At 32.7% G+C, this 27,756-nt stretch overlaps 4 protein-coding genes and 1 pseudogene across 6 annotated transcripts in view; 2 read left to right on the top strand and 3 right to left on the bottom strand.

Moving 5' to 3' along the window:
- Positions 1 to 8,273, bottom strand: Mad (mothers against decapentaplegic homolog 1). 2 transcript variants are annotated; one of them, XM_011054080.2, is made up of 3 exons: positions 7,643 to 8,273; positions 4,928 to 6,260; positions 1 to 4,849 (listed from the first exon to the last, which is right to left on the bottom strand). In XM_011054080.2, exons 2-3 carry the CDS (start codon positions 6,175 to 6,177, stop codon positions 4,690 to 4,692), a joined length of 1,410 nt encoding a protein of 469 aa, XP_011052382.1. In that variant the 5' UTR covers positions 6,178 to 6,260; positions 7,643 to 8,273; the 3' UTR covers positions 1 to 4,689. The 2 variants fall into 2 exon arrangements, with proteins under 2 accessions (XP_011052382.1, XP_011052381.1); XM_011054079.2 differs by having other exon boundaries at positions 7,677 to 8,273.
- Positions 8,274 to 11,404: 3,131 nt separating this feature from the next.
- On the top strand, positions 11,405 to 15,112 carry LOC105144935 (mitochondrial import receptor subunit TOM70-like). The gene is made up of 8 exons (XM_087415722.1): positions 11,405 to 11,416; positions 12,659 to 12,832; positions 12,945 to 13,131; positions 13,223 to 13,355; positions 13,428 to 13,782; positions 13,872 to 14,105; positions 14,231 to 14,454; positions 14,589 to 15,112. The coding sequence occupies exons 1-8, from the start codon at positions 11,405 to 11,407 to the stop codon at positions 14,944 to 14,946; spliced, it is 1,677 nt and encodes a 558-aa protein (XP_087271848.1). The 3' UTR covers positions 14,947 to 15,112.
- LOC105144871 (mitochondrial import receptor subunit TOM70-like) lies at positions 14,957 to 18,304 on the top strand (annotated as a pseudogene). Its single transcript, XR_015548160.1, has 7 exons — positions 14,957 to 14,990; positions 15,260 to 15,435; positions 15,542 to 15,749; positions 15,865 to 16,422; positions 16,667 to 16,900; positions 17,019 to 17,236; positions 17,502 to 18,304. The product of XR_015548160.1 is annotated as a mitochondrial import receptor subunit TOM70-like (transcript).
- Positions 18,305 to 19,646: 1,342 nt separating this feature from the next.
- Positions 19,647 to 22,261, bottom strand: Fic (FIC domain protein adenylyltransferase). Its single transcript, XM_011054083.2, has 4 exons — positions 21,899 to 22,261; positions 20,759 to 21,434; positions 20,469 to 20,675; positions 19,647 to 20,377 (listed from the first exon to the last, which is right to left on the bottom strand). The coding sequence occupies exons 1-4, from the start codon at positions 22,101 to 22,103 to the stop codon at positions 20,011 to 20,013; spliced, it is 1,455 nt and encodes a 484-aa protein (XP_011052385.1). The 5' UTR covers positions 22,104 to 22,261; the 3' UTR covers positions 19,647 to 20,010.
- A 320-nt stretch (positions 22,262 to 22,581) lies between these two features.
- LOC105144938 (MAP/microtubule affinity-regulating kinase 3) overlaps positions 22,582 to 27,756 on the bottom strand; it is a 49,177-nt gene continuing 44,002 nt past the window's right edge. Inside the window, exons 7-11 of the mRNA XM_087415721.1 lie at positions 27,391 to 27,494; positions 27,187 to 27,294; positions 26,563 to 26,752; positions 26,357 to 26,463; positions 22,582 to 25,630 (exon numbers count right to left, since the gene is read on the bottom strand). Coding sequence (XP_087271847.1) covers positions 25,447 to 25,630; positions 26,357 to 26,463; positions 26,563 to 26,752; positions 27,187 to 27,294; positions 27,391 to 27,494 — 693 coding nt within the window. The 3' untranslated portion in view covers positions 22,582 to 25,446. The remainder of the gene's footprint in view (positions 25,631 to 26,356; positions 26,464 to 26,562; positions 26,753 to 27,186; positions 27,295 to 27,390; positions 27,495 to 27,756) is intronic.

Below are 27,756 nucleotides of genomic sequence, written 5' to 3'. Positions count from 1 at the left end.
CACAGGTAGGTATTAATTTTATTTCGTACTTGGTAGAGCTGCACGAGACAACGATTACCGGAAATGCATGCGTAAACAGCACAGGTGAATGCGTATAAACGTAATCAAGCGGATAATTTTTTTATACACCGAATGATACAGCTGATCACGAAGAATTTACCTTTAAAAATTCTTGGCATCCCGTAAACGTATCATCCTGCAAGACTATCTAAAGATTTCGTCGAGCAATGACAACGAAAATCTTTTATCGGTACGCTCGATCAATGCTGTGTTTGACATGTCTGATCATTTAATTCTTCTTTTTTCACGGTAACAAAGTACGCGCTCTGTACACACAGACCTGTTCAACTAAGCCAACCATTTATACTAGTTTTTTTTTCATTAAAAGCCTAATTTCTTATCATGTAACATGTCACATATAACACAAAGATTTTTCTACTATCTCTTCACTACATCATATACATATCCATACACGCATACATCATGTATGTATGTACAACTAAAAATACCGTTCTGTACATAAAATGTCTTTTTTTTTCATCATAAAGAAAAGAACGTGCGAAATAAAATATACTACGCGCCGTGCTTAACGGCATCAACTCCATGTAGTTTAAACGATAACTACGTCCTATTTTCTGACGGAGATGGCGGCTGTACAAAGATAGAGGAAACTCGTGTGCCTATCGTCGCTGATAGTCGCGAACACGATGCAGCCACATGAGCGTCTTGAGAAATCGCATAAGGGGGAAAGAAAAAAAAAAACCCGCAGTTATCTTCTCTAACGGTACATAACGTGGAATGGATTCCGAAGAGATGTGCTCTCACGACTAACGAGATTTGATATATTTACAGTCACTGACGGAATATATCGCGAGCCCGTTTTCAAATCGCACCTTCGCACTTCAATCGCTCATCTATTTATTCTTCACGGCCTTTACATTAATAGACGGCTTTTCTATAAAAGGAACCGAGCGCTTCTGTGTCAGAATCAACGAGTAGACGTCCGGAACATTCTTTGATCTAAAAATGATTTATATATATATATATATATACATTATATATATTTACATCATATATATATATATATATATATATATATATATATATATGATGTAACGGTTGATACATTAATAAGAAAAATGTATATTAGGCATTAATATAATATATCAGAAATATAATAGGAACATATTTATATATTTAAAGCGATAAGAATTGGTGCTATATTGCTGACATATCCGCGGCATATCTGTCTACATCTCGTTATTGCAGATGCTCTCAGTTCCTTCTATATATTTTCAAGGCACGAGCACTTTCCTGTTCAAGGTAGCTGAATTGCTCACAACTTGAGTCGCAGGACTGTAATCATTAGAGAAATAAGACTCGATATCAGACGTCTATCTACGTCTGATTAATATATAACTATAGTATGTGTAATCTGTGTGTGTGTGTTTGTGCGTGTGTGCATGCGTGCGTGCGTGTGTGTGACATTGCAATGCAAGCACAGAGCTGTTACATTTATTTTACACGTGAACAATTGAGGGGATTCTCATTCTATTTTTTTTCTCTTATCGAATGGGAAAATTTCTGTACACCTTCGGATACATATTTCACCCTCACATTCCTGCTATTACGCATAAAAAAAATTGCATATATCATATCGCTTATATAACTATGCAATATAAAAGGCAGCCAAGGCACGAATTTGGGCGGCGCGCAACAAAGTATATAATGTTCCATCAATCCTTGAGAGCGTTAAGCTTGAAGTCGAATTCCCATAGATTTCGAAGGAAATTCAAAGGATCGTTTTGAAGATCAGGCACAAAAGCTCAGGCAAGATTGTTTTGTAAACGGGCATCGCGACTAATCTATAATGATTCAGTTAACAAGAAAATTAAGACGTGGTGATAATATGAAGTACAAGCTATAAGTATGTTGCGTATGAGAAACTATCCACGTATACGTACATCTTATAATAATGCATCGTGCTCGTTCGAACGTGACAGAGCTCAACATGCTGAAAAAATTTCGCAACACCTATCTAATCGATTCGCTATTCATCAATGCAGATTACGATTTAAAAGAGATCTGTAATTGTAGTATATATTTCTCGAAGAAAAGCCGACCAGGTATAATCAGATCACATCTTGCAGAAAGGAACCAATTCGGAGAAAGATTCAGAAATGATCATAAACGTATGGCGTTTTTCTTATTTTTAAGTTTTATCTTCTAATATAGAATACTGATCGGTTCCTTTGTACAAAATTCGATTAATTCAACCATTTTATCAAACGATAAATTTTTCTTAGAAACGGGCTGAAAATATCTTACATTTTACCCTTTTTTTTTGTCATCGATTATTGTCTCCATCACTTGTGCAATTAGTGCAATTGTACCACATTATGCAATATCGAATAAACATTTTATCGACGTTTACGTTTGTACCAAAAATATCATGTTCCAATTTTACCCAATTATAAGTTTACATCTTATTCTTTTCTTATCTTAAGAAAGCAAATCTCTTACTACTTTTGTCTATTATAGAAAAATTAGAATGTTATTAGCCAAATAAGCTTTGTTCCCCTTCGTACTTTCTTTTATTTATCATCAAATCGCAAATTTGCCAAATTGAATAGCAAAAAATCACAGCTAGGCACACATCGGCAAAATCAGTGATAGCAAATGGCAGTGAAATAAGATGGTATATTGTCTATAATTAGGCACTGTTAATATCTGACGACTCTTTCTCTCTCTCTCTTTCTCTCTCTCTCTCTCTCTCTCTCTCTCTCTCTCTCTCTCTCTCTCTCCCTTCCTCTCCTTTTCTCTTTAAGACACTCGTAGAATCGATGTGCTTTTGAGATATTTGATTTAAGACTTTGGAAACATGATTAGATACAATAAAAGAATTGCATTCCTCTGATGAAATATCACAGTGCGTAAATTAAACATATTATGCGAATATTTTTTTTGGCACCTTTCATAATGTAAAAAAAGTAACAAACGTAATATCAAGCTTAACTCCAATCAATTGATAAACATAACTTTTACTCAAGCAATATAAACTTACTGACAGATGACTTCTTTTTTCATTACACACACATACATCACTTACATACTTGTATATATGTGTGTACGATAATTTCCATACAGAAATATGTACAGCATATAAAATTTCATATATAATTTGTAACTAGGGAAATGGAAGTACGTGTTAATAACGCCGTTACTTTTTATCATTACTTTGTTATAGTAATAATTTGGTAATAACGTTGCGAATATTTATAAAGATAACATCAGAGTTGGAAAATGTCACTTTAAAATGTGAAAATGTTACTTGCAATGGGTTGGAAAATTCTTTATTGAAAAAAGTAATTTTTTATTTATAACTAGTTACTTTTGACGGAAAAAATAACTCATCAATGCATTACAAGTTACTTATTTTTTTTTCCAATAAATAACGAATTACGGTAATAAATTACTTTTCAAAGTGTAACCTCAGCGTTTAATTAGTTATCATAGTCATAAAAAATTGCAACATTATCAAATAATTATTATAAGAACAGTAAAAATAACGTAGTAATTCTTCCATTCCCTATTTGTAACACATAAAACTTACCTAATCGTGTACTGTTCTTAGGAATTTTAATACGGAAAGCATCGAATCGCTTGTTGCACAATACGATAATGAAGAAGAGTACAATGCAATGTAATGTACGTAGAGATGAAACATGCCATGAATTGTAGATCTTTCTATAGATTAGTGAGTTGGTTTCAATATATCATTGGACGCAGTTAACTTTTCCTATAGTCAACGTGAGATCAACGTCCAATGTCTTTGAAATAGATCGCATCGTTACTCAATAAAAGCCCGCACTATTTTAAATCTAACAACAAATTTTGAATATATCTATATAGACGTAAATGTACTTTAAAGCATACATGTAACTTAACAAGCATAATCATTAGATTATGATCAAATTAAAAAAAAAAAACAATATCTTTTTGCTTTCTATAATTCAAAGAACTTTTTTCTTTACAGCAATTATAATCATTTTTTTTTTCCATATATCATCATAATAAATCTTAAAATTGTTTAATTAAAAGATTTTGTTTGTAACACCGACAAATATCTCCATAAGAAATTTTCATATAAAATAAAGTATTAAACTGATGCATAGATTTGAAAAATATTTCTTTATATATATATATATATATATATATATAAAGTATACCATTATTTCTCTCTGTCTCTCTCTCGCTCTATATATATATATATATATATATATATATACTCTGTGTGTGTATATATATATATATATATGTATGTATAATATATAATTCTGTCCTTATGTAACAGTCAAAGAATTTTTATAGCGTCTAAATGTATACACGATAACTCCCAGAGATCACCATTTTTAAATATTTTTCTTTTGCATAACATTTCTCGTGAGTTTTTATATCTCTTTCAAACATTACATCTCTCGTTCATTTCATTATCATTTTTCTTCATTAGATATTATTTTAATGTAAGTATAACATAGGGCAACTTACTGTAACTGTATTTCGTCCGTGCACAATTTCCGTAATTCTCACATATGTGGCAAATACAGCCTATATTTGAACTTTTAAAAGTGCATCGAGACTAATTGTCTTTTTATCTTAAAACAAATCTCTATGATGCGTGCATGTTACTTATGATACAGAACTTATGGCGTTGTGAGGTGGACCCATCTGCGTTAACACTTTGTCCAACCATTGCAAAGGTCCGTGCAAATGTGCTTCGATCCAACAGGGAGTTGAGGTAACATCCTGCCTATGATATTCCGCACCCCATCCCTTCACGAAAGACATTCTAGCAACAAAAATAGTAAATGTAGTTACACATTACTAAAATTTTTTATAATAATAAAAATATCGTAAATTAAATTACCTAATCGTACACATCTTTGTTAATTCATAGACAGCTTCAAAACCATGATTTACGCTTTGCGATAGAAGTTGGGCAAATTCTTGATTGTTAAATATCTTCAATGAGCATCCCGGTGGAATTTTACAAACTGTGCTGGGATGAAAGCCATGATGATGATTACAATTCCTAGACTGTACAAATATCGCAGAATCCGAGAGGCACTCGGCATAAACTTCTCCGCCGACGTAATACAGATGCACTCCTTTGCCTATATGTCGCCTCGTATTCTCTATCGTAGAATTTCGATTTACATTAGACAGTTGTCCAAGGCAGAAGCGATCGGAGTTGTTGCTCGGATTTGTAAAGCCGTCAATAATCACGGAGTGCGAATGACAGTGAAATACTTCACCCACTCGACAATTTAGCTCGTAATAAGCGATTGAGGCCCAGTAAGGTGGTTCTTGGTAACACACAGGTGTAGCTGATTCAATTGACGTGCTTGTATCCATCGGAACTGAATCCGAGGATGTGGTTTGCCCAGTTTGAGAGCCATCCTCTGGAGGAGAATATGCTGGCGGTGGTGTCTCTGGTAATCCATTGGTACCGTATGGACTTTGAGGATTCGGCAAAGTCGTGCTCCCTGGACTGGGTACGGAACCGACAGAGGACATGGGTGACGTTGGATTGACGCCACTCGTAGAACCGGCGTTGAAACCGCTAGATGTATAGGACACGTTGTGTGGCATGCTTGGGTCGGCCAATTGCTGAAATGGCAACAGAGAATGGCCGGGAGCATATTCCGAGTGTCTAGGAACCAACACCGGTGGCAAAACCGGGCTCTCCACCCTTTTGTAATGATAAGGATTGATGCAGACTTCCTTCTGCTTGGCAGAAAACGGAAACTGACACAAGTCTAGCGGTTTCAATTCATGATGTGACTGGAGATCTGGCCAGCGCCAAACTCTACAATATATCACATGCGGCAAGCCTTTGCGATGCGAAACCTGCAATCTGCCATCTAAGCTTCTAGGAATCGTCACGCATTTACTTGGCGTTCCAGGGCAGCTTAGTGCTCGTTCCAGTTCTTCGATCGCGCCTTTGCGCTTCTTCAGTTTCTTCACCAACGAATCCACTGCTTTCTCAGCCCATTTCTCCTCCTCATCACCTTGCTTCCAACCGAGCAATTTTTTCACGGCGGGACTGGTGAATGAAAACAAGCTGTTTAATGAAGACATAGGTCCAGAACTCGAAGTTCCTTCTTCGTCATCCATATTTAAAAGGTAATGTATCAATTAGATGTAGCGGGTATGCATAATATCCTTGTCTACATCTATAAAAAATCTTCGTCAGCAATCTGAAACAATCACAGAGACAATACTTCTTCCAATTTCTTTCGATTTATGATATCTGAAATAAAATCTGAGATAAAAATCTGAAAAATAAAATAATTCTATCTTGAATTATAGTTGATTTTAGCTATAAGTTAATTTATTTTTTCTTTTAAATTAAAAAAAAAAGAACTTGAATATATAAATTTTCCAAAATGTCAACAAATTTTTTAAATTACAAAATAAATAAATAAGTTGTCAAAAAAATATTACATTCAATAAAAAAAAAATATTCATAAATGTAATGAAATTAATTCGTCTACTATCCTGTTTATATTGTGATTCTAAATTCCATCTTAACTATCAATTAAATTTGTCTTCTGAAAAAAAAATACTGGACAAAGTGCGAATTCATCGGTCTCCAATCCGAATTTTTGCGATGCTATTTTTACAGGAATGTGAGTTTTGGCATGTCTCCTCCCACTGCTATATCAATTCAGTCTCACAAAGAAAGAAATTTCATAAATATTGTACTCTTTTTCAAATAGAAATAGTGAGTTCTGAAATGAAGTACTTTGTATTCGAATACATCAGTCGTTTATTTGACATAAATTATGAACTGCAATTACAGAAATGTCGTTAATTCAGTTGAATACAATAATTCACAAATTCAATAATTCATCAATTTTGAGGAAACATACATTCGGAGTTCCGGATATGTTCCGTTTCCTGTTTTCGTTACACTTATTTAATAAAACGTCATGCGTCAGTGAATTCACGTTTTGCGGGTGCGGATGACGCGTTTTCAAACGAGTGCGAACGTCGAACACATCATCGCGGCGAGAAGAGGGGAAAAAAAAGGAGAGAAGAACCTGACGCGCCGGAAACGCGCGCCGGGACTACACCCTTCCCCGAATCGGCATGCGGGAGCATCGCGCTCGCCGATAAGACCGGAGCACAGACCTTTGCATAACGTACAATGCACAAACTATAAGATAACTTATAACTGAGTTCAGTAGAAACAGCAGTTCTACAATTGTTGTAAAGTTGTAAGATACTTCAGGTCTGTTCGCATTGTTTGCACTTTTTGCACTCATTATCACTTTCTTACCCTTCAACGCTAGAATATGTTTATCTCATTTTAAATTTGAGAGACTTCAAGCAGAACGAACAGACCTTTTAAAAGGATTGGCTATTGTCCTCAGTTCTTTGCCAGATTTAAATATAAAACCAATCATATGAAAGATTCTTACAACAGTTGTAAAGATGCTTCTTTTCCTGAACGCAGCCAATTAATAAGAGTCTTGCCCTTTCATGAAACGAAGGATTGTTCGATTGATTCTCTTATACTTTACGAAAAGTTTCGGTGCTCCGACGATACGCGCCTCCGCCCGCAACGTTCACTTACGCGCTGCCTAGCGATTCAGCATTGTTTTTTTTACCACTGTCTCCCACTCTTGCCGCCTATCGTCCATCGACGCCACGCTCTCGCCATTACGATCTCGCGCCCAGCGCAAAAAGTGCTCGCAGGGATTATCGATTGCGCTGTTCGACTGCCGAGACTGGCTGGCCACAGGCACGAGTCAACCGATGGACAATTACGTGAAACGGCAACGATGTTGGGAGATCGATCTCGAATCAATGTCACACCGTGACGCATGGCCATCCCGCGCTGCTACGCCTACGATCCTTCACCATTGCCATTCTGGCAACGTTCGAGCGCAAACTACTCACGACGACGACGATCGAACGACGAAACGCGGATTAGACCTTTCGAATTTCCAACGGTCGACTCATAGAGGCGTAACGAACACTTCGTCTTGTTTCACGAAATGTGTTAATAGTCTTGAAACAATCCGATCGATTATTCGACTTTCGTCAGTTTCACAACAGCGATACGAACACACGTTCACCTCGCACGCGGCGATAATGCACGAATCAATGTTTACTCGACGGATCACGCCAACAGCAACGGCCAAAGCGAAGCTTTCGTTCATTGCCGTTCACAACGTCGCGTCGAATCGCCATGTTTGTTCAGTCGGGCCAATCGCGTTCTAAAGTCTAAAGGCGCCTTTGCATTAGTCCGGATCTACAATAGTTGCGTTCGGCAATGCAAATCTGAAGTGCTCTTTTTCTACAGTGTACGTGACATATGCTATAATATAAGAGCAGCTAATAGATTTTTCAGTCTCAGGTCGGCGTCCTATGAAAGGAACGGAACAGCGAGACCAATCACAATCGCAGAAAAGAAAGCAGAGTAATGATTGCAAAGTTAATTGGTCACGCTGTTCCGTTCCGCTATAAATTTCCGCTTATGGAACGGCGGCTTCAAGCCATAAGAAATGGAATCATAGTCAATTATTCTCCTCGCATTTGACTAAGTCCGGATCTACAATAGGCCTTGAACAAATTTTCGTGACTATCAATGGATTCAGGAATAATTGAAGAATGGTGACGTTACCGACAATTAATAAAATTTATACAATATTGAATTTATACAATATTAATAAAATTTATACAATTATTTGTCGATAATGTCAGTGTTCTTCAATCACCTCCGGACTCGTTTTGCATGGACGAAAATTTGTCCAAAATTGGCGGTCGTTAATAATATCTGGTAATATAAATATTGGGCGAGTTCGAAAACGGCAAAGCGGCTATGCTTACCGAGTGATATGATTGGTTGGATCTATAAGTAACAACCAATTATGTTCATTTGCTCGGCGAGCAGGCTACCCAGGAACGAGAATGGATTAAAATGGATTGAAATTTTTTCTATTCGAATGCATATTTTAAATTTTAAATAGCGAATCCTTTTTTTGGATTTAATTGGATTCAATTGGATTCAATTAGATTCGATTGGATGCAAATGGATTAAAAAACTGCATTTTCTATTCAAAATTTTGAATTGAACAGTATTCACAATTGTTTTGCACAGAAAAAGCTAATATTATTTTTAGAAAAGCATAGAGAGGTGCTTCATGCAATTCCTATAAATGAATAAAAATGCATTCATTGAAAAGCATTCATTTTAACATTCGTGAATCAATATTTCTGAAAATCTGAATTCATTGCAATCCATTTTCGTTTGCTGAGAGGCTAGTCAATTTAAACGCAGCCATTGTTTTCATTGTGCTGCATTGTATTACAATAGCTGCCGGGAATTCCCTACTTGATATTAATCAAAAGAATTTTTCTGCCTGGTGAAGAAGAGAAAGAAGGGGTTTCCGGGAACATCGTTATATTTTATATGAGCTTGCCTTTGTCATTGTACCGATCAGTTAGTACGATTACGACGCAGAAGATCGAAGGATGTGTAAAAACGATGCAAATTTCGTTCGATTGATTGCCGTGAGTATTTTATAATCGCATTGTGAGAGTCGTGAATCTTTACGCGTGAACAATTTTCACGGAAAAGGGGAAATTGTGCGTGACAGATTCAACAATATCAAGCAATATTAAGGTAATGTATATTTGTGCATAATCGCGTGCAAATTTCGAAAGACGACTTGATCCCGATCCCGAACGTGTTCTCTATAATCCAAGTGTTGTAGCATCTAAAATTTTTGAAATTGTGACAGACTTGAAACGAAATCTGGTCGTATTGACTTCCAAAGTCTTTTTTTTCTCAGAAGGCAGGTGCCATTAAGTAAAAAAATAAGTGCATAATGTGCGGAAAGCGTTACTTGCATTATCCATTAAAAGTTCCTTCTTTTGATACATACAGACTTCTTCCTCATACAGATTAAAAGATTACTCTGTTTTAAGTTTTTAAATCCATTCATCTTTAAAACTGAATTTTAATTATTTTATGAATTGCAAAGTCGTATGTGATGCATTTGATAATACAGATTTTTAAATCATTGTATGGAGTCTGTTACTGATATGTATTTTGATTTGAAATTGTGATGGAAAGAAAACATGTTCAAAATCTTGAAAAGTCGTAATAGATTATTTTGTCTGAGTTTACTTAAAATACAAGATACAGAAAGAAAAAAGAATATATGGTTATTCTTTAGCATATTTAAAAGCCTGGAATTCAGTTAATATTTATTTAATCAATAAGTTTCTGCAGTATTAATCAAAGTAATTATTAAAAATCTATAAGATAAAAGAGATTATATTAAGAAAAATCGAAAAATTATTAATAAAACATTAAAATTTATGTATAATTATACAGCAATAAATAAATTTATTTATTAATGTTCAAGTGTTCGTGATCACTTTTCATTCTGTGTATTGCAAAAGGAAACCAAACGCTAAGTGAACAGAAAGTTTGTTTCAATGTATTTTTAGATGACACGTAGAAGATTTACCGGAAGGAAGCATAGTGATCGGCCATCCAAAGTGGCTTCTCCTGTAGCTGACGGAGGTTGAGATTATTTGCCTTATCTGGAAGTACCGACTAGATGAAGATCCATTTATTCGAAATGAAAAAAAACATTATTTTTCTCAATGCTGCATTTAATGCTGCCTTTTAAATCTTAAAAAACATCAGAGTCATGTATTTATTTGTTTCCTCTGTATTGTCGATAAACATATTGTGTTATTGAAATTTTAGATACCGTTATCATGAGAGATAAGTTTCAATAGATAATGCCTGCAAGTATTGCTGAATACTTTGTAATAACGAAATTATAAAATGCACAGTTTACATATGATAATGGATTTTCTTAATCGATAAACTTTTTAATAGTCGAGACTTTTACAGTATATATTATATTTGTCTTATGCTTTTAAGCTTCCATGGGTATTCATGGAAGCTGTGTGTTTCATAGGTTGTTCTGTGCCAGATCCATTGTTAAAGTGCAACGTTTTATGAACATTGCAGTTCACTTCAGTATCAGACTCCTTGTTCTGATAAAGTGAAATACAATGTTCAAAAAATGTTGACATTAACACTGACATAATAACACTGTTACACAAAAAAAAATCCAAATGGCACCAGGTATTTCCATCAGTTTTTTTGGACGCTGAATACGAATTTGGTTAAATTGTTCTACCACGTTATAGTTTTGAGAAATTGCTAGTTAAAATTGAAAGAATTATTTTGAAGTATTTCATATATTATAACAATATATGTGAGATGTTGAAGTTTTATTACGATCAAAAATTCTTAGGATTTTTCCTCCTCAAGAAGAATTTTTAGCCATTAAAATTTATGTCGGTTATGGTTAATGAGGTATTGATGATAAAATACGGAATTTGTTGTAGAAAAATCGTGAAAATCATTGACGATTTATTAGCTTTTAATTATTTTTATTTGAACTTAAGGAATTTTTTTTATAAGTTAAATATGAGTTCAATATCAAAATTGACAAATTTAAAATTATGAAAGACTTCTATACATATAAATTTTTACAATACGACTATAGTTTAAATGTTTTGTCATTCGCTATATTGAATACACAATTTTGAATTATGATATCGGATTTGTATTTAACGGTTTAAGAAATCCTTAAATTTGAATAAACATAATAGAAAATTTTTTGGTAAATTGTTAATGATGAAATTGATAACTTTTTGACAACAAATTTTATATTTAATCGTGAATATCATTAACCATAACCGACACAAATTCCTGTTGAGGGCTAAAAATCCTAAGAATGTATTTCATTTTGATTGCAATAAAACTTTTCTAGCATGTTACGTACATATTGTAGTTATAATATGCACATAAAGTATCTGAAAAAAGTCCCTCTTTATAACTTTAACTGCAAATTTCTCAAAACATGATGGAGCAATTTGGAAACCGGATTCAGAGTAAACTACAGGAAATGATTTGTCTCATTCCAGGTTTCGAAAAAAGTTATTTTTTGTCGAACTTTGTAATGGATTTGGACACGGAGACAACCTGTGATACATACAGTTTTTTTATATTTGTCTCTCGAATCTTAAAACTTTAGTGAAGTAATCCATAATATTTTTCATAATGACATTACTGGGTGTTTACTAAGATTAAAAAAAAAATTCTTTACACAAATTCAAGACAAAAACTTTATATGACCATACGTCTAAAACTATTAGTTTAGAGATACGAAGTCAAAGTTAAAAAAAAAATTTTTTTTTCAAAGTTTAAAAAATTTCTTGCGTTATTTTGATAACTTGTGAACTTTGCATATGTTTAAAGTTTCATTAAAGTAACTTAAATTGTTTTCGCATGAATATGTGGAAAAAATTGAAATTTTTCCTTCATTTCTAATATCATATATCTTTGAAACTATAAGCCCTTTTGGATATATATGATCATTTAGAATTTACGTTTTAAATTTATGTAAGAAATCAAATGTTAAAATCTTAAAGTACTTAGTAGCTATCCTATAGAGATATTCTTAAATTATCATAAACATATTATAAAATTATCATAAACTGCAAAAGAGAGAGGAGATAGCATTCTTGAGACACAAATAAATTTTTGTTGTAGACTCCTTTGCAGATAGCGCAGAAATATAAAAATGCAGGAAATGTATATTTCAAAATGGGAAAATATAATGAAGCTATTACTCAATATAATAAAGCAATCGACATTTGTCCAAAAGAGAACGTGGATGATCTCGCGATTTTTTATCAGAACAGAGCGGCTGCATATGAGCAATTGGTAATAAAATTGATAATACTGCTAATAGAAACATAACATGAAAATTTACGTAAATTTACTGATAAAATTAATGTGATATAAGTGTCTATGCAACTATAATTATAATTTGCAGAAAAGATATAATAGTGTGAAGGCAGATTGTACAAAAGCGTTAGAATTGGATCCAAAATACATGAAAGCTCTGTTACGTCGGGTACGTATTTTGGAGCAATTAGGGGATTTTGAAGCAGCTTTGAAGGATATTACTACTCTGAGCTCTGCCATAAGCTTGGTAAATTACATATTAAACTTAGTATTAAATAAAATAATATTTATAACAAACTTGAATAAGAATTGAGAAATATAAGAATAGAGAAGTTTAATAACTTGAAGTAAAATCGTTTTCAGTGGAACAACAAGCTCGTGAAAATTTAGCAAACAAAGAGTTTGTATTGCCAAATAAATTTTCCATCGAAACCTGCATTGCATCTTTCCCTAAGGATCCAGTATTTTTGAGACTTCAACATCCAAATAATTTTCCACAGTAAGTATGGAAAGAAAAATGTTATTCTAATAATTGTGTTTACTTTTTAATAAATACAACATTTGTTATCAGATTTTTTAAAAAACCATTAGAAGCGTTAAAAAACGCAGAATATGACGATATAATACCGTTGTGCACAGAAATCATTAAAAGTGCCGAATTTGATAAATTACCTCCATCTAAACTAGAAGTGCTATTATTACGAGCTACATTTTACGTACTTTCGGATGACTACATTTCTGCAATCCAAGATTTTGAAAGTATACTAAATAGCGAAGACGTATCCGATGATATAAAAATATGCGTTTTCGTAAGAAGAGCAAATTTATACATGCAACTTGAGATGTCAGAAATCGCTTTCAAGGACTTCGAATTAGCCATTAGTATAAATCCACGTTATGGCGATATCTACTATCAAAGAGGACAGGTATTAGACATAGTATTAAGCACATTTTCTTTGTATTACGTATTGTAACATAACATAACAATACATTTTTATCATTTCTCTTTTGTCAGACATATTTACTCATGAAAAGACTATGTGAAGCTAAGCATGATTTTAATAAGGCCGTTGAATGCAATTCAAACTTCGGAATGGCATACTTGCAAACATGTTATATGGATTTTAGTTTTGCATACAATAATATGGATATAAGATTAGTTAAAGTGGCAGTGAAAAAATTGGAAAGAGCTTTCAAAAAATTCCCAAATCCTCCTGAAAGTATATTTTGTTGTAATTTGTATGCTGACGTACGTACGACTATTTAGTTTTTTTTTTTTTAAGAATAAATCGAACTAAAAAGAAATAAGAATGAGAAATTGTTATCATTATGTGCACATTTGGATTTATTGATGAAATTTTCAATTATTTTTAGATAATGTCCAAAACAGATCACTACAACTTCCATAAAGCTGATGCTTGTCTTGTTAAAGCAATACAGAAATATCCGGAGCACGCGTATGTCTATGAAACGAGAGGTGCACTGCAATTCAAGCACGATAATGTCAATAAAGCAATAGAATGCTTTAACAAAGCGATAGAATTGGATTACAAATGCGAAATAGCATATAAACAATTGGGAAAACTTGAAATGCAAAGGTATGTTTCCAGCGTAATTGTTTTTAATAATTTTTGTACGTTGGAATTTTTAAAATAAATTAGATACAATCGCATATGTAACTTATATAAAGAAGCTCTCAAGATATAACGAAAATATTCTGAATTTTTTTCAGAGGAAACGTAGAGAAAGCAGTAAGATTATTTGATAAGGCATCAATAATTTGTCGTTCATATGTGGAACTATTGCAAATATACATCTTCAGAAACTTTACGAAAGTACAATTTGATATAAAGAATGAATTAAGAAGCGTTCCTCCAATCTTTCAGTTGCTTCTTCATTTGATTGCCATGGAAGAAAATTTGATGGAACAATCCGATTGGCCTAAAATGATTTCTCCCGCTGTCGAACTGAAGGTCAAGATTACCGACTTTATTTCAAAACACTTAATTGGTTTAGCGAAAATCTATTTATCCACAGTTAAAAAAAAAATATCTTGCGCATTTATTAATGTATTTGTCGATGCTTCTTAGCTTCTAAATAATGTTGTCTGTAAGCACTACTGAATTTCATGATAGTAAGATAATAAAATATGATGTTTACACGATAATGGATTTTCTTGTTCGATCAAGACTTACAGTATTTATTTGTCTCTTCAGAATTTACGTGAAATAGTACCTCTCATAGAGGCATTATATATGTGTATGTATGTATATATGTGTATATACGTATATATATATATATATATATATATATATATATATATATATATATATATATATATATATAAATTGTGTACTGTAGAAGATAGTTTTTGACTGATTCAAGTAAACTGTTCCTTTTTAGATTCCTTTACAAATGGGACGCAGAAGTATAACAATGTAGGAAATGTATATTTCAGAATAGGAAAACAGGATGAAGCTATAGCTCAGTATAGTAAAGCTATCGACATCTGTCCAAAGGAAAATGTCGAAAATCTTGCGATTTTTTATCAAAACAGAGCTGCTGCGTATGAGCAATTGGTAATAAAATTGATGATACTGATAATAGGCACAACATGAAAATTTAGTTTTAGTTGGATGTTTATATTGGTGTAAGTGTTACTATATATACAATTATAATTTATAGAAAAAATATAGTTCTGTGAAAGCAGATTGTACAAAAGCGTTGGAACTAAATCCAAAATATATGAAGGCTTTGCTACGTCGGGCACGTGTTTTAGAGCAAATTGAAGATTTGGATGCCGCTATGAAGGATTTGACTATTGTATGTGTTCACGAAGGATTTTCTAATCATACTTCTCTTGTGAAGGCAGATAAGGTCTTGGATAAGCTTAGTAAGTTACATACCAAAACACATGATATTAAATAAAATACTGTCTCGATAAATTAGAATAAAAATTAAGAAATAAAAACAAAAATTTAATAACTTAACGCGAAAATTATTTTTAGTAATACAACACGCTGAGGAAAGTTGGGTGTATAAAAAGTTAATTTTACCAATTAATCATGACATTGATATATATATATATTTTATCTTTCCCTAAGGATCCAGTATTTTGTAGACTTCAACGCCCAGAAAATATTCCAGAGTAAGTATAGGCAGAAAATTGTTTGTGTAATTTTAATGTTCACTTTTTTAATGTGTTTACCAAATTTTTCAAGAAACCGTTAAAAGCATTAAAAGATAAGGAATATGATGATATAATACCGTTATGTACGGAAATCATTAAAAGTCCGGAATTTGATACATTATCTTCAACTAAATTAGAGGTCCTATTATTACGAGCTACTTTTTATGTACTTTTGGGAGACTATAGTGCTGCAATTCAAGATTTTGAAAACTTACTGAATAATGAAGATGTGTCCGATGATTTGAGGATAAATGCCCTGATAAAGAGAGCGGAATTATACATGCGACTCAAAGATTCAGAAATGTCTTTTAAGGACTTCGAATTGGCCATTAGTATAAATTCAACATGCAGTGACATCTACTATCATAGAGGACGGGTATTACGAACATTAACGATGGCTGTGTTCAGAGAAAACTAATCAATTAGCGCTGTGATTCATTAATGTGATTGGTTCCTGCACTGAGATCCAGCGAAGAATTATGGACAAGAACAATTATGTTAAAGAATTACTAAGTGCTAACTTAGTAATTAATTAATTAGTTTTCTCTGCAGCCATTGAGCATATCTTGTCACACGCACATATTATAATATAATATAATAACACTATTTTCTTTTCTCAGGCACTTGTGTTTATGGACAAAGAAAACGAAGCTAAGCTTGAGTTTGAAAAGGCCATTAAATACAATCCAAACTTCAGCAACGCGTATATACAGAAATATTACTTGGATTATTCTATTGCGATATCAAATGATAATACGAGATTAATTAGAGCGGCTATTAAAACTTTCGAGAAAACTTTTGTAAAATATCCAAATCTTCCTGAACATACAATGTGTTGCATAATGTATGCTGAGGTACGTACAACTACTTATAATTTTGTAAGAAAAGTAATTGAAAAGAAATACGTATAATAAGTTAGTACTATTATGTTGCACATTTTGATTAATTGGTGAAATTCTCAATCATTTATAGATGATGACCGAAATTAAACAATATCAAAAGGCTGATAGTTATTTGATTAAAGCAATGGAGAAAAATCCTAAGTGTGCATCTGTTTATGCAAACAGGAGCTTATTATACTTACGGATTGATAATATTGATAAAGCTGTAGAATATATAAACAAAGCGATCGAGATTGATGAAAAGTTTGGACGGGCATATGGAACATTAGGAACCTTTGAAGTAAAAAGGTATATTTTCAGTATAATTGTTCCTAAATAACTGTTTTAAGTTGAAATGTTTTAAATGCGCCAACTTAATCCAATACGTGATTTAGGCCTGTTTTTTCATTATCTGGTTAACTTGTAGTTAGCCAGTGTTTTATAATTATACCATGAGTGAAGCCCGTTGGGTAAAACTTGTTAACCACAAGTTAATTAGGAAATAATAAACTAGGCTTTATACAAAGAATCTGAAGATATTTTGAAAATGTTTTGAATCTCTTTTTTCATTCAGAGGAAATATAGAGGAAGCAATAAGGTTATTTGACAAAAGTGTAATATACAGTAAAATATTCAAGGAACAGTTAGAAATATACAATTTGAGAGAAGCAGCAAAAATCGAACTTTATATAAAGAATCAATTAGGAAGTGTTCCTTGCTTATTTCGGGAATTCACTCGATTCATTGATATAAAAATAGCAGTAGAACTCTTGGATTATTTAATCAGTTAAGTTCTTATATTAAGACATCAATTTTGAACACGGTATATACAAAGGATGTCCTAAAGAATAAAGTATTCATTATTGTACTACATTATTTCATATTAAAAGTTAAGTTTATCACGACACTTTATATTTTTAATTTGATTTATAAACTATAAAGAAAATAGTGATATTAGTTTATTATAGATTGTCAATGTTATCAAAGCAATTAAAAAATATATGTCACTTAAGGATTCTTATTATGTTTGTTTACAAGATATCAAATACAAAATAAATAACAAAAGATAAATAAAGAGTCGACAATAAAATGTCATCATAATAGCGATCTTTAAAGTACGATCATTATATGTTCAATACGTACTAATTATCGCGTCAACTCTTTGTTGTCTTTTGTAATTTACTTTTGTATTTTTACTTTTGATTATCAAAGTTAAAAGTTTTGAAGTATTTTTGTTAGTGTCTAAAGTTTGTAAAGAACTATTTAAAATTATTTTACTTTGTGAAGTTTCTTTTTATGTTTGCACAAATACTAAATTTGTTATGTATTCGTTTAAATAATCTTATATTCACAAATGTTATATTATAAAGTACAAAATGTAAGTGATTGTTTTATTTTTACCCCTCTGGGATAAATTGTCTAATTATAAACTACACATCTGTGTCTATAATATCTAAATAATACAAACAGAAATAATATCTCCCTTTATATTAATAAGCACTACCCTTTTCTCTTTCTAATCCTTCCCTTTTCATACTTTTAGCATATCATCTTTCTTTTAAGTTTCAACTTTTTTTATATTTCTGTACTTTGACAAACCGTATGATTTTGCACGTGTATATATAAAAAAAAAATATATGTTACACTGTAGGTAAAAATGAATTTTTTTCTCTGAAATTTGATATTGCTTACCATTTAAAGTAATACTGATAATTTTAAATGTTTATGCCTCATAAATAGTGAAAAATCATTTAATACTGCTCTAATAAAATTACTGCTGCAACAGTTAATATTTACTATATAATAACTTTTTTCTAAATGATATCTTTTTCAATTTGTTATTTAGCTTATATCTGCGGATTTATAATTTTATAAATATTTAAATTTATATCATTTAAAATATCCGAAATTCTATTAGAAAAGTTAATTTTTTTTTATTCGTGAGGACCATCTTGATTTATTATATTTTTTTCGTAACTTTGGAGCAAAACTTGAATGCCGTTACGATATAAGAATAATTCAATAATTGGAATATATGTGAAATCTGTGGAAAATCTTTGATTATCAAGAAAATAAATAGATGAAAAAAGATAAGGTTTTCTTAATACTTGTAAAGACCTTTCAAAGATTTCACACATATCTCAATTATTGAATTATTCTTATATTGCAATGATGTTCAAGTTTTGCTTTAGTTGTAAAAGAATGCGAATGAAAGATTTCGTTCGTGAGCGCTGTTTTTGTATCTAAATTTGATTGGATAATTTAGCAGAATACACCAATAACAGTGAGCATTTACTCAACTGTCAAGTCCGCTAAATACATCCAATGGCTGTGTTCAGAAGAACGTTTATTTTACAATTGTTGGAAGTTTTCTTCGCGCTGATTGAATTATATTTTTAGATCTAGAAGAATGATCCTATCAGCAGACGATTATAAAACGGTTGCAAAACTGTTGTGTTCTGATGAACGCAGCCAATATTAGCGCATTTCAAAACTTTTGTCCAAAAAAATACTAGTCTTCAAGTCATTTTTTGTTGCTGCACTAAAATTTTTTGTTCGTTTTTGTCTTCAAACTTCAAATATGTATCTATTTTAAATATAACAAATATACACTAATTCAACTACAAAGAATAAACCTTTTATATATATATGTGTTCATTAACTAATAGAATTGTCCACGCTAATTTAATTCACCAATTTAATATAATGAGAATAAACATTTCGCAATTTATCATCATATTTATTATGTACACTATAAATATAATTTCTGTATTGAACAGAAAGTGGAAGAGAGATTCGTCGTATTTACATGGATACGCGATAAAATTGTGGCAGCTCATAAATAACAATACATTTAGATCACATGTCAGCAGGCACAGAGCAGATATGCTTCAGCTCTAATACCATGGGTAAATTTCATTTTATCTATTGATATTCTCGTTTATTAATTATTAAAATCATGTGTTATTTAAACTTAATTTAACTTTTCTTTAAAATTGGAATTATCAATAAATAATATCGTATAAATAATATTAACGCTCTTTGGTCTCAGAAATACTTCAGATGCGACTTGAAATTAGTTTTCAATTATTTTCTAGTACATCATTTTCTATTTCATTATCTTCTAGAATAATTGTATTGTGCCTTTCTGTAAATAATGTCTCTTGACTCAATGCAGGAACTTGTCGAGAAAATTCGCTAGTCGCCCATAAAAATAAATCCAATGTCTGCTCTGTGCATTCCGCTATGAATCTCACAAACGGTCGAACATCTCCGGCGTTGGCTAGTTGCAAGTACTCATAATATTTATGGCGATGCTGTTTGTGGATAATAACGGGAGGATAACCAGCTTGCATGAGAATCATATTCATGAGCAAACGGGACGTTCTGCCATTTCCATCAGTGAACGGATGTATATGCACCAGTTTATAATGCGCTAGAGCTGCATACCTGTAAATTTTCCCGATTAATATCCATTTGTTGAATTCTATCACAAAATCTCAGATAAAAATACAATAAAAAGTATATGAAATTCGCACACCTCACTGGATGCATTCTTATGGCTTGTTCGCTGTTCAACCATAATACAAACTCTTCCATCAAATAATGTATATCACCAGGACCTGGAGGTATATGACCGCCAACATATACTTGAGTTCTTCGAAATTGACCACCTTCGACAGGATCTACATGTCCAAGCACACGCCTATGTATTTCCAGTACATCTTTTATAGAAATGGACCCTACTCTGAAATATATTTACATGGATAATAAATAATAAACTAATAGTGAAAACATTTTTGTCACTTATGCAAATTATACTCTATGAACCTGTTAACCAAGGTCGCATTGATATATTTCATGGCAGCATCTAATCCAAGAATTTCATTATGTTCATCAATACTCTTTCCAGAGACCGCGATACGTGTTTCGACTATAGCTCTCGTTTGTGCAAGATTCATGGTATTTCCCTCGATCCCGACCGTATGATAGATATGTTGGAAGTAAGCCTCCTTTTTAGCACGAATCAACGCAGCATTGTTATCAGGTATATTGGATAATGTATTCCTCTTGTCATCAATTCGCCTAAGCATTATTCTGTCATGTTCTTCAACCACACGAGCTGTCCTCTGACTATTTATTAAAGCACCTTCATGATTCGGTTTATAAGTTAAAGCACGCACGTAAAATTCATTAGCTTTTATCACATTGTTCTGGGTATGCTCCAAAAACTCTCCATAATGGTTCAAAACGTCTGGATGACAAGGTGCTAATGCCACTGCATGTTGAAATAATTTTATAGCTTTCTCCTGCTTCCCAGATAATCTCATATCTAGAGCTAAGTGCAAAGATGCCAGGGCCTCCGTTATCGATGCCGCGGTACACTGAACCTTACCAAGTTCAGTGTTGGATTGTGAAATGGTGAGTGTATGATCATCATAGACATTCAAAATATTTTCTGAAGAAAGTGGCACAAACACAGAACGACCATGATGAAATTCCTGTTCTAGAAAAAGACAACAGAATAAATTATTTATGACATTAACTATATTTAAATCACAGCTTACAAATGATAGCATGATTAATTGCAAGACAAGAGATATGGTACTTTCCAGCAAGAGATATAGTATAACACAATAATCATTTCATTTTTGTTCAACATTGACAAAAAACAAAGATGTAACGAGTGCTTTTCATTCATTGACACAAGTCTAACATTATGTATCTTTTTTAACATTCAGTGTCTCTTGTATCAACTTGTGATACCAAATGAAAAGCATCCAATGATTCAGTATGTTATCCTGTATCATCTGGTTGCTCTCTTTTTAGTAGACAGTCAACATAAATGTCATTTTGTTCTTCTGACATTCAAAAATAAAACAGCTCTTGCTGCAAGTTGCTAGAAATGATAGGCAACATAAAAGTGTACAATCTCTCGTTGAAAGAATAGATATATCAGTTGCAACTCACCTATGGAATCGGTGGACAGGCCGCCTAGATATTTCGATAGTAATGTACTGATGACAGCGATGACAATCCCAAGAATGAAAACGATAGGAATGAAGAGTTTCGGTATCATACCGCCCGTGGGATCCGAGGCATCCCCGCGTTTCACGTTCACGTGAGAGGTCTTCCCATTATGTACGTAATAATCGTAAAAGCATGCCGGCAGCATCCCTCCTCGCGGCAGTTTTTCACAGTCTTGCTTCGGACGGCAAAGCGTGGCATGCTTGTCAATCGAGTCACACGTACATGTGACGCAACGCGTCGTTCTCGTCTCGGTCTCTCTCGTCGACGACACCAGACGACACCAGCCGAAGTGATGCGTCCATGTGGTTCGACCTGATTGGCCGGCGTCCGCCATTGGCTCTCGCGTTCCGCGTTCCGCCATTCCGCGAGTTTATTGTTCTCTCATATCGTCTAATATCTTAAAAAACCGCGATGCTTTTGAAAAGTTTATTGTAATATTCGCACGTTCGAGATTCACAACACGACATTTTTCTACTGACAGTTACGTCGGTAATTTTCGCTTGACCGTCGATCGTATTTATCGACCGACGTGCAACTTATTTCAAAGTTCGGTGGTTTTCCTTCCCCTACTCCTCTCCCCTCCCCCAAAATATCCTAATCGCCAGTTTGAAATTGAGCCGTTATGTGACTCGTGTAACACGGAACGTGGCAACATTTACCGCGGAAATTGGCGTGGTAGCTGATCAATTTATCGCTTTTCCATAAAAGCGAAAAAATGATTAGCCATAGCTGATTTCATTAATTAGCTATAGCGCCAATTTCCGCAGCGCGGCAAGTGGCGCGTCGTCGCGTCTCTTGTTAGAGAGCCATAAGTCAGTTTTTATTATATCCCGCGCTTGTCGAGCTTCTCCGTTCGGAATGTAAGTATAATATAATAATATGTCGTCGAATCCAAAATACAGTGTTTGCATGTGATTGTACGACTGAAATGCGCTAAAGTCTATGCAGCTCGAGCGTAGAGCGGTGTACGGATGTAGCGTTTTATATCGTATTTCGCAAACGAGAGAATTTGGCGCGCGGCCATTCAAGATGGCTGCTATTTCGTTCCCGAAAAGCGCGGCGTCGGTCAGCGTCAGTCGTCAACGGAAGGTGCTAGACAGGTTTTAGGAAATGTCTGTATTATATAATTATTCATTATTTCTGGCGAAAATAAATTTTATGATTGTATAATTGAAATGTGCTAAGGTATGACACTTGTCTCTTTGCAGCTCGAATGTAAATCGCGACATATTGACGCGATTTGCAGTCGTATTTCGTACGGGACAGAGAATGGCCTGGCCATTCAAAATGGCTATTTTGTTCCCGAAAAGTACGGCGTCGGTCAGCGTCGACGGAAAGTGATGGACAGATTTTAGGAACTGTCCGTATTACCCTGCTATACAATTCATAGTTGTGTTACCTCTAGCGAAAATAAAATTGTATGATGGAAATGCGCTAAAGTCTGACTTGTCTTTTGCAGCTCGAACGTAAACTGCGACATATTGACGCGTTTTGCAGTCGTATTTTGCATACAGGACAGAGAATTTGGCGTAGCCACTCAAAATGGCTATTTTGTTCCCGAAAAGTGCGGCGTCGGTCAGCAACGGAATGTGCTGGGCAGATTATAGGTATTTATTAACTGTTTATTGCTTTATTTTTATAATTATTTTTATAATTATTCGTTATTGATATCATCCCTGACGAAAATAAAAAATTGAATGTGTGAGGATTTGTATAGCACAGATCTCCAAGGGATGTCTTAAGACATCTAGAGGATGTTCTACATTTTAATGACATCTTTATATCTCTTGAAATACTGTGTTATATGAGAGTATTTGAATAAATATGAAGAAAATCGTTGCTATTGCAGTACATTATCCAATAAATCGACAAGAAATAACATAACGTTGATATTATAATTTCACATTCAACAATACAAATGTAATATAATACATGTTGTATATAAAGAGTACCTTCCATTTAGTGACACAAATCAATACAAATGTTCTTTCTTTACATTTCATGAGTAACAAAGATAGAACAATACTTATGTCAACTTGTGTCATTAAATAAAAGGCACTTTGAGACAATTGAAAAGCACAGGCATAGGAAAACGGAATGACAGACATTTATTCTATCAGAAAAAAATGTATCTGTTATTCTCTGGTCCTATTTCCTATTGAACAAAAAGATCAATACAAGAGAATGGCATTTTGGCCAAACAGAATTTCTGATAATCAGAAAATGATATGATATTAGAAATTCTGTTCGATTTCACCAAAATGTCATTCTGGTCTTTTGTTGATTTAACCAGAACATTTTTCTCTGTATTTTTCAATTGCGGGTGTTAGGCTGTAGGCTTAACATTTACATTGTCAAATGTGAAATTATAATGTCGACTTTATGTTACTGTTAGTGTTTACTGAGAACAGTATAATTACATTTTAATTATTTATTGCAAAGTATTTTGGTATTTTGATCGTATGACTTAAGACTGCCTGAATGGTTTTCATATAATGAAGTTCAAGTATAAAACCAAGATACAAAATCAAGATTTATTTGCGTTGCATGCTCCAATATGCTCCATCATGCTCTTATCATAGCTTCTGCTTACTGTAACGCGCTCATTGGAGTAAATAGAAGTTACAGGAGCATAAGACGCTAATAAACCTATAGAAAAAAAATAGTATCTGAGCTATAAAAAATCTAACAAACCACTCAGTAGCTAGCAAGTTGTGAATTCCAGCATAACAACCAGAGGTTGTCAGTATAATAGCAAATTAAAAAAAATAACCGTGTGATGCAAACTCAAGTCAAATTTAAAAGAAGATCAACAGAAGCATGAATAAAGCTTCTATTAAGATATATAAATTGGAACAATGAATTTTCATCCAGGATATAGTAAAAAAATGAAAGTATATTATATTATATGATAGTAATTTTTGTATGAGTTAGAGAACATTTTTTATTCATGAACGAGAGATGTTGCAAGATGTTATGCACTAATTTTATTAATCACTGCACGAAAAATAATACAAAATATAATACAAAAATAATACAAAAATAATATAAAAAATAATACAAAAAGCTTTATAACAGTAGTCATTTGTTAAACGAATTCAATTTGGAGCTTTTGAGATTTTTTCATACAATTGCAAATAATTTAACGAGATTAATAGCTAATCTTGATAGATACATACATATTTCACCAAATTTCTATTCGCAGAAAGGCGAAAACTTCACTATTCTGCACGCTTCGTTCAAAGGCACTTTTTACAGTTTTATGTATCTTTTCTAATTCTCGCACTACCGATTCGACATCGCCACGGTGGGGCAAGTATCTTTTTATGAAAACTCTCCTGAAAATATAATAATGCAGTCTATAAATATTAAAACTAAACTTATTAAGGCTTATTTAATTATAAATGCTATTAATTTTCTATGAACGATATAACTAAGAATTGTTTACAAATCTAATTTTATATTATTTTTTGGGTTGTCGATTTGTATTAAAAAATTTGGGATCTTACTTTAATTCGCACGCTCTCGCTACTAACACGCGAATAAGTTTGCAAAATCGAAGGGCTAGGAATTATTTCGCAGTCCACTTTACAAGTCCTAGAGACACAACCTTTTTTTTCCATTTTTTTGGAAATGCTATTAGATGTAGCACTTCTTGATTTCGTCTCGTCTCTGTTGACAATTAAGACAATTAATATAATAATTACAAAGAGAGAATCTTTATATCATATGGATCAGTTATTTAGAAAATTTGAGAGATTTTGATGAAATGAATTAGTTTTAATATGATATAGCTTATAATATGTTGAACAAAAAATGTAATAGATACAAGGTTTAATAATAATGGATAGTTTTTGTGAACTATGGTGTATACCAAAGGTAAAATTTGTGCTCACAACATTTTTGATACAAAAACTATTATGCATTGTTAAGCGTTGCTTTTGTGATATCTTTTGTTCACATTATAAGCTACATTATAAATGAAAATTAATTCATTTCATCCAATTTTTCATATAATTATAGGATTCATTTAATATGTGGCTAATACGAGTCTAAGCTGCAGATGTATGTACAATTATATATTATAAATACAAGAATTTCAAATATTCTTCAACTATTTTTCTCTTCTCTTATCTATGTACAATTTAACTTTTAAAGGAAATGAAAGAAAAAAGAAAGAAAAAAAAGATTGAAATTTTATTGTATGTGCATTCACATCTTAAATTTGTAGCCTCATTAAATATATATTTTTTATTGGTTTTATATTAAATATATATTTTTTATTGGCCTCAAATTAAAATACGTACTTTTTATGTAAACGAATGATTTTATTTACAATTAATATATGTCTATTATGTGTGTAAAAAATTCTACTCTTAGCGTTCTATCGAATGGCACCTGTAAGATCGTCGATTCGAAAGCTTATCAGCCTGTTTTGTAATTTGCGGCACACGACACTGCTGAGATGATAAGGACGTGGTATTCGTGGTATCGTAACGAATCCTCTGAAAAGAGAAATTAACATGACTAAAGGACCCCGGGTGATCGACGTGATCGTAATCATTGGGATCAGAGATGTGGGGCAAAAGGAAGTCGAATTTTACGTAATTTCTCCGTTCCTCGGAAGAACGGTTTTCGTTTCCGGAGCGGCATTGCCAGTTCCACGTCGTGGAACCGTGTAATAAGGATTTCTTGACTGATCGATCTTGCACCTGGCTGCGTCGCATGACGATTATGCGATTGGTATTGTCAGAGTTTCCGGATGTACCATTTCGTAAATTACTTTTCGCCATTCTGTATCAATATAGTAAAGAAATATCTTCATGCTATTGAATAGTTCTGCAAAAATATATTACTAGCATATACATATAGAGAACATTTTTTTTATATGTAAAAAAATTTTTTTTCTGCTGATATGTATACACTTTTATAATATATACAAGATATTTTAATATTTTTAATTGCCTATTATTTAATATAACAAAATATTGTAATGAGGAATAATAATATATAACGTGGAATAAATAAGTCTGTTCATTATAAAAGAAATCTACAATTAAGTAAATTTCAGTAAATTTTAAATTTAATTTAATTATAAATTCTATTGAATTTTTCTCTCTGAAAGTAATATCAATTACGTATGAAATATTTTTTAAAAGTTCACATTTTCAAGATTTGCATTTTGAAGATGTACATAATTATACTTTATGTATATATTTAATTGTCACCTGATAGTTGTAGTTGACGATGAAATGTCTTCAGTTTGACACATAGAATTTCGAAGAAGTCGCGGTGGTAGATGATAAACAGTAGAGGCTTGATACAATTTGTGCTTTCTGTTAAAAATAAAAATTACACGTTCGAATATGAATAAATTATAACGTGGAAGAACTTTCTTGTAAAATATTATCTCCCTTAATTGACGTACTTACTTAATATTATACATGCCGCCAATTTCTCCATACTTTCGTCTCATTATTTCAGCCTCGACGGCAGCCGTGGTTGTTCGCATTGCCGTCGCAATCTCGTTCATTATCTACAATAATCAGCGATGTAATCCCCTTGCACGAGTATTTCGTATGGCGTTACTAATTGGCGTATATTTTAAAGTCGACCAAAAAACTGCAGAATAAATGCGGCAGTAAAATTGAAAATTCAGTGCATAATAACGCAGGATATGCAGCCAGCATGAAAATAAGAGAGTTTATTAAAATTGAAAATTGTACCGCGAATAATAAAAGCATGGGTTTGTTAAAACTTAAAAATCTACCGTGAACAATAGGAGTATTTTCAGGGAA

This window comes from Acromyrmex echinatior, chromosome 18 (genome assembly GCF_024713525.1).
Source record: "Acromyrmex echinatior isolate Ae372 chromosome 18, ASM2471352v2, whole genome shotgun sequence".
Classification (NCBI taxonomy): domain Eukaryota; kingdom Metazoa; phylum Arthropoda; class Insecta; order Hymenoptera; family Formicidae; genus Acromyrmex; species Acromyrmex echinatior.
Note: the sequence above shows the minus strand (reverse complement) of the source record. Positions and strands in the feature narration are given on the sequence as shown.